General features: G+C 34.6%; 1 protein-coding gene across 1 annotated transcript; it reads right to left on the bottom strand.

The window, feature by feature from the left end:
- Positions 1–8714: 8714 nt before the first annotated feature.
- LOC114326710 (dopamine receptor 2-like) lies at positions 8715–9872 on the bottom strand. The gene has a single exon (XM_028275129.2). The coding sequence runs from the start codon at positions 9870–9872 to the stop codon at positions 8715–8717; it is 1158 nt and encodes a 385-aa protein (XP_028130930.1).
- Positions 9873–10287: the final 415 nt, after the last annotated feature.

The raw sequence follows: 10287 nt of genomic DNA, 5'->3' as shown, positions 1-10287 counted from the left end.
ACGTGGAGCGCCAATTGTGTAACCATAAATTACCACAGATAATTGAAATACTATCGTAAAATAATATTTCAATCAACTATGATATTTATCGTTTATGCTAGCCTAGTTCAATCTCTCAAGTTTCATTAAAGACATAATAAAGTAATCTAGTGTCAAATCAAAGATATACAAGACCTTGCCGAAAGCTACCAATTCAGATTATACTTACAGACCAGGGCGCATCTGTAAAAATATTAGTACATTTGGACGTTGAAAGGTGACTCAAATTTTTTTGCAGAAATTGCTTGAAAATGACTCAAATAATAATATGTCAGTTATCCTCCCTCTCAAAAAGGTCCGGAACATTGTTTAAATAATCAAAATGTCAAAAAATTAAGGAAAAATTCTATTTTTTTCTTCGTTTTTTGATTATAACTTTAAAAGTATTCATTTCCGAGAAAAGTTTTACTGACATGAAAGTTGCGTAATTCAATTTCCCATAACATAGAATTGGCTAAAAATTTAAAAAATAGTCACCCTTGTTGCAAAATAGCAATAATTGCGAAAAAACCATACAAAGCAAGTATTCGCATTTTACGTTTTTCAACCATTTATGCTACACTTAGAACCTTTATATTTCACCCGGAAAAACTTTATGATACAGTAAAGCAATACTGTAAATTTCATTAAGATCGGTTCAATAGATTTTGCAATCCAGCTTTCGCAAACAAAATTCATTTTTTCAAAAGTTTTCAGGACTGAAAACAAAGCAGATAGCAAGTTGAAATTTTTTTTGCGAATGGAAGTGTACTGTACCTTTCATTTGCAATTTGCCAAATTAAAATCGATTAACTACCACGGCCTCAGGAATTTTTTAAATAAACATTAATTATTGGTGCTACGTGCAGGACAGCGGATAGTTTGCTCTGATTGGGCATTCCAATGACCTTTGATAATGATTGATACATTTTAATTTTTATTACATTTCGATATAAATAAATCTGTTTATTGCAAAATAAAAACACATACTCTATCCTTTGAAATAACACTTTTTTTAGCAAAAATTTTCTTTGTTCACATATTTTAACTTAGAGAATATAAGTTTATTATTTTTAAACATATGCAATTGTTTAAACAATATTTCACAAACAATAATAAAATTAGTTTGATTTTTGTGGAATTAAAATATTAAAATACAACAAAATATAGAGCAAGAAAATAATATATTAGATACAGATTGGAAGAAATTTTGGTGGAAATCAACTTGTGTGAATCGAACATAGCTGTCCTGCGCGTAGCACCAAAAATTAATGTTTATTTAAAAAATTTCCTGACTCCGTGGTAATTAATCGATTTTAATTTTGCAAATTGCAAATGAAAGGTACAGAACACTTCTATAAGAAAAAAAAATTAAACTTGCTATCTGCTTTATTTTCAGTCCTGCAACATTTTAGAAAAATTAAATTTTTTTGCGAAAGCTGGATTTCAAAATTTATTTTGCAAAATTTATTAAACCGATCTTAATGAAACTTACAGTATTGTTTTACTATATCATAAAGTTTTTCTGGGTAAAATATGAAGGTCTTAAGTGTAGCATAAATGGTTGAAAAACGTAAAATGCGAATACTTGTTTTTGTATGTTTTTTTTTCGCAATTATTGCTATTTTGCAACAAGGGTGACTATTTTTTAAATTTTTAACCAACTCTATGTTGTAGGAAATTTAATTGCGCAACTTTTATGTCAGTACAACTTTCCTCAGAAATCAATAGTTTTAAAGTTATAATCAAAAAACCAATAAAAAAATCGAATTTTTCCTTCATATTTTGACATTTTGATTATTTAAACAATGTTCCGGACCATTTTGAGTGGGAGGATAACTCAAATATTATTGAGTTATTTTCAAGCAATTCCTGCAAAAACATTTGAGTCTCCTCTCAACGTCCATCTCAAAACTGATGCGCCCTGGACTATTATGGCACGTGGTAGCTGTCTGTAGCTTCCTGGTATCTAGGCTGTCGGTGCTGCAACTGGCTCTGGGGTCGTAGATGCTGTTGGCCACAAGGCCTATGGGTGTTGGTTGTTTAGATGTTAGATGTGTGTCCTGGATGCATCGCCGGCGATATAGAAGGCTTCATTCAGGGTCGGAAATTCCCCCCAGAAGAAGAAGGTTGCTCAATTTTTATTTGTTTCAAAAAACCCAATTAAGAACGTCTCAAAAGTTGGTTGATATGGAGGTTGTACTATATCTATGTGAAGGAAGTAACTTCTGTTGGAATTATTCTGTTTTAAATCCTACATTTTAAAAATTCTAGATCAACTTTGAAAAGCGTATTTAAACTTAGCATTGTTTTCCCGTAAAATAATTATCTACTATCTAAATTTATTTAAAATATTGTTAACATGATCCAAACAGATAGTTTAGTATAATCTCCGCTTATATTTTAATTAAAACATATTTCCGCTTCATGAGAGAGCTAATAATTGCTTTTCCCGGAACACGTTTATAATGTAACATTTTTAAAATTAAACAATTTCAGAAACTGGTTGTGCCGTGTTTACCCACGCTAAGTGAGATGAACTTTTTTATGGTAATGTTACATGTGCTGTTTGTATTTATGGACGACGACTATAACGTTTCAGGCGCCAACACAATGATCTACAGTCAAATACCAGGGCAGATGCCTGCTTCTCTCAAGGTATGTTAGCAACAAACACAGCCTATCCCACAATTCCAGTACAATTCTTCCAACCTATAAATAATAATTATCAACCTCACCCAATTATAGCACCTGAATCAATACAACACAGTAGTCCACAAGATCAAGAAGTATGGGAGACATTACATTATCAAAAGTGCCTACGGTCTACGAAACAATGAAAGTCCTGACAATCGAACTAAACAGGTAAATGCTAACAGACTACTGGCTAACAAAACCAGCTGCGACAGAAAACAGATTCTCAGCTCTAGAGAAAGACCCAAAGGAAGAGACTAATAGCTGAACCACTGACAGCGAACCAAGTAGACCTCCTCCCATATTTATTCAAAATGTAACATTATATTAAACCTTTGCAAGATTTACTAGACAAAAGAGCATCAAAAATGTAACCTTGAAAAGCCTGACTAACGATCATGTTATAGTACAGCTAGACACAGCAGAACATTACAAGGAAACTGTTAAAGCATTAACTGAAAAAAACACGCAGTTCCACACTTACCAGCTAAAACAAAGCCAACGATTCCGAGTAGTGGTTAGAAACCTGCACCCCTGGACTGATCTAAAGACATAAAAATGATTTTCAGAGAGCTCGGTCACTCAGTCAAAAATATCTGGAACATAAGGCAAAGACGCACCAAAAAATGCCTTCCTCTCTATAATATCGAACTTGACACAAATTTAAACAATAAAGAGGTGTACCAAATATCTAAAATACTTAACACCGTAGTCAAAGTAGAACCTCCCCACCCGAAAAGAAAGATACCGCAATGTCAAAGATGTCAGCACTTTGGACATACTTGTCAATACTGTCATAGAAATCCCTGTTGTGGCCAAAGAACAGGCGCTCATTCGATAATAGAATGTCCAAGAAATATAAGAAATAATTTCTATTCGCACTATTCGCTCCGTGTGTGACCATGGTGGAAATACACGAAACTATGCCAGGCGAATAATGATTGAATAATAATTTTTTTCAATAGATATTTTGCTTATTATTGGCGTTTTGATTTTTATTATTTATTTTTATATTTTCATACTGACTCTCTTTCCTTCCCCGATCTGGTGGTATATTTCTGTCTCATCTATTTCCATTTTGTGTTACACACGCACAAAATTAATAGTTCAATAGACTCGGCTAATGTTAAAATCTGGTACTAAAAATTCACACAGCCTCATTGCTTTCTATGTAAACTTCGATGTAACATCGACAACCAAACTATAACGAAAAAGTGAAGAAAGACCCTGAAAATTGATATTTCCTTCAGAGAACTTTCAAATATCCGCTTTTTAATTTGACGTTTATTTGACACCCGAACTTTGTTTTGTATAACTAATTTTATCAAAAATGGTAAATAAACATTACATATTAACGTCAGATATGTCATATGTGTATCATATATGTTTAACGTCAAATTGTGGTCGCCAAAAATGTCAGACGATTACACTAGGTGCCGCGTGAGTTATGCACGGATACCTATGTAAAGGAAGTAACTTTTGTTGGAATTAATCTCTTTAATCCTATATTTTAAAAATTCACGAGCAACTTTGAAAAGCGTATTTATTTAAACTTTGCATTGTTTTCCCCTAAAATAATTATCTACTATCTAAATGTTATTTAAAATATTGTTAACATAATCCAAACAGTTAATTTAGTATAATTTCCGCTTATATTTTAATTAAAACATATTTCCGCTTCATGAAAGAGCTAATAATTGCTTTTCCCGGAACACGTTTATAATGTAACGTTTTTAAAATTAAACAATTCCAGAAACTGGTTGTGCCGTGTTTGCCCACGCTAAGTGAGATGAACTTTTTTATGGTAATGTTACACGTGCTGTTTGTATTTGTGGACGACGACTATGGCGTTCCGTGACTGCTTGTCGTTTTGCGGCATAAACAGTCATGAAATCTGAAGACAAAGGAATTTATTAAGTTATTAACAACAGGTAACAGGTTGGAGGACTTGCTTGGTTGCTTGTTTCTTGTGACCGAAAACACCTAATGAAACAAAAAAGGAGCCACTAACTTAATTTAATGTAAATTTTTTATTGCGTTAAGTTGGAATCTAAATATGTACTTCCACCCAGTAGACGCATACAGTTTTTATGAATGAAAGAAAAACAAGTTCCTTGTCTTCGTTTTTCTTGTATTCAATAAAAATGCAAAAATTCTGTTATTGAACTTCTGTCAATATTTACGTCAAAATTGTTAAGAATTAATTATGGATTTTGATGTGCTTGGAAGGCCCCGAAAGCGCAGAGTGTATCTCACAGAGATTCAAATGGCTAGAAGGTTAGGATGGCTATTCAAATGGCTAGAATGGCTAACTTTAAGTCAAGAAGGTTACTCAAGATGCTGTACACCAGAAATGTTGAAATATTAGGCGTGCTGCGATAAATAGAGCCTGAATCAGACATGAAATGTATACAATTATTAGAAGACTGTAGATTGTCGAAGTACTGATAAAACGCTACAAAATGAGTTGGTAGGAGCTACAGTTAAGGATTAAAAGCACTTAAACTATAAGTAATGGGCTTCATGAATATAGGTTGAATGCAAGAAGGCAGCCAGAGTACCTCTGTTGACCCCTGCACACCGTAGAGCCAGATGCTTGTTTGAGGAAGAACACATGAATTGGACCATGGCACAATGGAGTAACGTGATGTTTAATAACAGTCCAGATTTTTTTAAATCATGTTGATGCACGTGTTAGAACCTGGAGAAAACCAGGCGAGTGCTTTTTGGATTCAACTATCGAACTTGCTGGAAAAAAGGGTGGCTGATTACTTTACAATGGATCCCTAGTCATGTCGGTGTTGAAGGGAATGAAGCGGCGGATGAACTTGCAAAAGAAGGCACTACTCTTCCACAGCCCCCTAGCTTCCAATCGTACACATTAGCAAAGTCCACCATTAAAAGAGGAATCAAAGCGAAGATAAAAGACCAGCAAATACAAGCCGGTGCTGGAAAATCTTGGGCCCACCTAATAGAGTCACCAATCCCTCACAACTTGCCGAGACCCATCAGTGTAGCCGCGTTCAGAACAACTACGGGGCATGACTACCTGGCCTCCCATCTACATCGCATCGGCCTCCGTGAAAATGACAACTGTCCACTATGTAATCAGCCCCAGATGGATGCTGCTCACCTCCCAGAGTGCCCAGCCCTGATAACAGACCCACCCGAGGAGGATGAAGATCGCCTACGAGAAACGGCTCGTCTATACTGGTCAGCGCGCCGCCAAATGGCTAACATGCCAAGGGTGGGCGTTGGCTAGTAAGTAAGTAAGTAAGTAAGCTTTTTGGATTCTGCACTTCAAGAAACCTAGGCTTTTGGCGGAGGGTTAATTATTATTGTTTGGTGTGGGATAAATTTAAAGCGGAGCTCTGATCTAGTAGTTATTGGACGAGGTGCGATGACAACAGAGCTGTGCCATTTGCTGAAAATATGGGTCCAGAATTATTTATCCTTCAGCAATGCGAGAATGAGCGGGGCCAGGATAGTACAAAATTGTTCGACTACAAACAATATTCAGGTTATGGAGTGGCCAGCGAGGAGTCCAGATCTAAATGCCATTGAACACATTTAGGATACACTCGAGAAGCGGTTTCTATAACTTCTTTTTTAAGATATGTTTGTTATAACCTTTCAGATGGTGTATTTTGTTTTTTCTTGTAAAGGTTAAAACGGCGCAGATAATTTAATTGTTTATAAGGCGGAAACTGTATGAAATCTAAGAAGCAAAATCATCGACAGTCGCGACATTAACATCATACCAGGTTGTACTGGAGGCAGGCAGCCAAAATCAAGGTTGATAATGTACCGAAGAAATTGAAGCCAGTAAATGGAAGTTTGGAGTGTAGTTATCCTAGTGAAGTCAGATTTGCTTGAAAAATCAAATGCCTGCAATTATAGACCTATTATTAGAGAAAATAGATATAGGAGAATGTGGAAAATACCATGGACAGAGAGATTAAGATGTTTTGCTGAAGATGGGGAAGGAATGCGAAGTCATAAAAACCATACAAACGAGAAAACTGGAATATCTAGGTCGTCATGTAATGAAAGAGGAAAAGTACTTCCTGCTAAGGCTCATAATCCAAGAAAAAATCTCGGAAAAGAGAAATGTGGGACGATTTCCTGGTAGCGAAATTTAAGGGAGTGGTACGGGTGCAGTTCAATACAATTGTTCAGAGCTGCAGCAAACAAAGTTAAGATTGCTGTGATGGTAGCCAACCTCCGATAGGAGGTTGTACTATTAGAAGAAGAAGGCGGAAAATTGTACTTTATTGTGCATAGAATATTTGCATTAAAAAACGAATTTTTTATATAACTAATAATTTTTTAAAAACATGAAAATTTGGGATTTTATGAAGAGAATGAGGCTAGAAAAGCTCTTCTAAATTCTATAGATTTAAACATTAAATATTGAACATTTTAAAGAAAGTTGTCTCTTTAACGTTTTTATCTACAATGCGTAGTTTATTCACAATATTGAAATGAATGAAAAAAGTCGGTTTTTTGCTTTAATATTAATAAAAAATATGACGTAAGTAAAAAAACTTTAGATCTGTCTGATATTGTAAAAACAAACAATTTTAATATTTGTTTTTATTGTGAAACACATTGTAAAATTAATTATTTATATGGGAAATAAGCCACAATTAAAATGAAAAAAATTATTTTATTAACGTTTCGACGCCCAAATCGGGTGCCGTTGTCAAAATACAAAATATTACTAGAATAAACAAAAGTGTTGTTGCTAAGCAAAAAAATTTTTCTAATAATTTAATAATTAGAACAACTTAGAACGGGATCCTACAACATTCACAAGAAATAATACGAGGAAAATATCAATACCATATATAAAAGGACTATCCGAGAAACTTAAAACAATAGGAAATAAATTCAACATTTCAACAACATTCAAAACAACAAACACATTGAGATCTATTCTATCTAAAACTAAACCTAACAATGATCAAGAAAGAACAAAGAATTGCATTTATAAAATACCTTGTGAATGCGAACAATTTTATTTAGGTGAGACATCAAGACCATTAGACGTTAGAATAAGTGAACATCAATCTTATATTAAAAATATAGAATTTGATAGATCTCAAATATGTCAATACGCATGGGATAATGAGCATAGAGTTCAGTGGAGAGATTCAAGTATAGTCCTGAAAGAATCAGATAGTAAAAAGAGAAAAATCAAAGAAGCGGCTCTAATTATGCTAAATGAAACCAATTGTGTCGCAAATTCCTCGATAGAATGCAGTAGGATGTGGTTACCCATACTGAAAGAGGAAGTCAATAGAAAGAAAATACCAAGATTAGTAAGTCAATAATGTCGAGCTAGTACATATTTTATATTTTAGTACATATTACTTATATATCTAGTATTATTAATATATTTATAATTTAAACCTGTTACAAGTCAGAATTTGGTATTATTTTTTGAGAGTAAATTAAATGAAGACCAAATACTTACGATGTCGGGATAGTATCACAAGGTTTTTTCCTGGTTTTCCCTTGTGATTTACTATGAAGTCTCTAACGCGAGAATTTTACTGTCGTTGCATTTGGTTGTCTTTTTAAAGACAGATCACATGCTATAATTTTTTTGTGACGGATATTCTTGAGTTAGGGTTGATTTCATGTAATCGAATGAACTATCTTTCAGTAAGTCGTCCCAGGAACGCAACTCATAAATATTGGCAATATCATTTTAAAGTCTTCTACTTTAAAATGTATAATATATGTATGAATTGCCAATATAAATGAGTCAGATTAAATAAATTATTAGAAATTTTTTTTTGGTTAGCAACAACACTTTTGTTTATTCTAGTAATATTTTGTATTTTGACAACGGCACCCGATTTGGGCGTCGAAACGTTAATAAAATAATTTTTTTCATTTTAATTGTGGCTTATTTCCCATATAAATAATTAATCATAAAAATGCCACAAGGAAATAGCTTCAGAACAACATTGTAAAATATCTTAGATGTTAACTTACCTTCTAAAATCTCTGCTCCAGCAAGCATAGATAACCGGATTCATACTCGAGTTGATCCATCCCAGCCACGTCACTACGGCAAGCACAATACGTTCATGGCTAATACACTGCAAACAGAATCCCGACAATAAGTTCACTACAAAAAACGGTAACCAACAAACCACGAACACTCCCATCACTATACCCAATGTCTTTGCTGCCTTCTTTTCCTTGGCGAATTTGGCTAGTTTTCTGCTCAGAGAGAAGTTTTTGCTGTGCGGATTGAGCCTCGTCGAGGCTACTCGTGATAGTCCGTTATTCTGAAGAGCTGTCAGCGGTTCGTCTTCTTGCGTAGAGTACAGTCTGGATTCTGGAGCTTTGCAGGTACCACCTCTGTGAATTCTTAAAGTTAGCTCCAGCTCTCCAGAACCCAGCAATATTTGTTTGGTGCCTAACCTTAGTGACTTAGTTTGAGCCGCAGCTGCTCTATATATTCTAAAATAAGTAAACAGCATCACGAATAATGGCAAGTAGAATGAAATCGTGGAAGAAAATATTAAGTATCCCAGGTGTTCTGTAAATGGACAGGTAAAAGCTGGTATTGGTGCATTTCGCACAGCTCTCCACCAACCGATGGCTGGAAAAGATATAGCACTGCTGCAAACCCAGACGGCAGCAATGAGTAACATTGAGCGCAGCTTCGTCATCCTCATGGGATAAGTTATAGGATCCGTAATAGCCCAGTACCTGTCCAAAGATATTACACATAGGTTTAGTATAGAAGCCGTGCTAAACAGAACGTCTAAACTTCTCCAAATATCACACCAGTCTGCTCCAAAGAACCAGGTGTGGCCAAGGACCTCATACAGAGCACTGAAAGGCATTACAACTAACCCCACCAAACAGTCCGCAACCGCTAGAGACGTTATAAAATAATTTGTGGGAGTATGGAGGTATCTCTCACGAATAACTGCGAGAATGACCAACATGTTACCGAAGACCGTGCACATAGAGAAGAGCAGCAAAAGGCTCACGACTACAGCTCTATCTTGAATAAGTTCAGTCCATTTTTCCCAAGCGTCGAGATATTCCTGGCTATAGTTTCCTGTCCAGTTTTCCAAATTGTAGTAGCTTGCGTTTTGGAACACCCAGGGATAGTAATCTGAGTTGTTCATCATGTCACGGAGTCAACATTTCTGAAATAAAAAAAAACTAATTTAACATACATCTTAAGTAACATATAAAAAAATAAAAGCAGGTACAATAAAAAACATTCATTATCCTATCCCAAAGTTTGTAAGACAAAAACGAACTTTGATATCAATTAAATACCAATGAACAGTTAAAGGAATGGAAAAACTACATTTTTGACTTATGTATTTGAAAATGAAAGAGTAAAAAGAGTAAAACGCTATACAACGATTGCCCTAACAGACCCATCTATAATAAAAACTGAGTTTACAGTCTTGGACAATACAAAAAGCAAAATATGTAAACGAATAAAGTTCTGAAATACTAAAGTTTTTGAGAGTAACTGAAATTAAAGCAATGTGTGGTGCCTTTAGCAAAATCTATGACACTGGGATATTA

This window comes from Diabrotica virgifera, chromosome 5, assembly GCF_917563875.1.
Source record: "Diabrotica virgifera virgifera chromosome 5, PGI_DIABVI_V3a".
NCBI classification, from domain to species: domain Eukaryota; kingdom Metazoa; phylum Arthropoda; class Insecta; order Coleoptera; family Chrysomelidae; genus Diabrotica; species Diabrotica virgifera.
This window is presented reverse-complemented; position numbering and strand designations above follow the sequence as displayed.

Bases quoted from the DNA above. Each gene is read 5' to 3' on its own strand.
- LOC114326710 (XM_028275129.2), bottom strand. From the start codon at position 9,872: ATGAACAACTCAGATTACTATCCCTGGGTGTTCCAAAACGCAAGCTAC.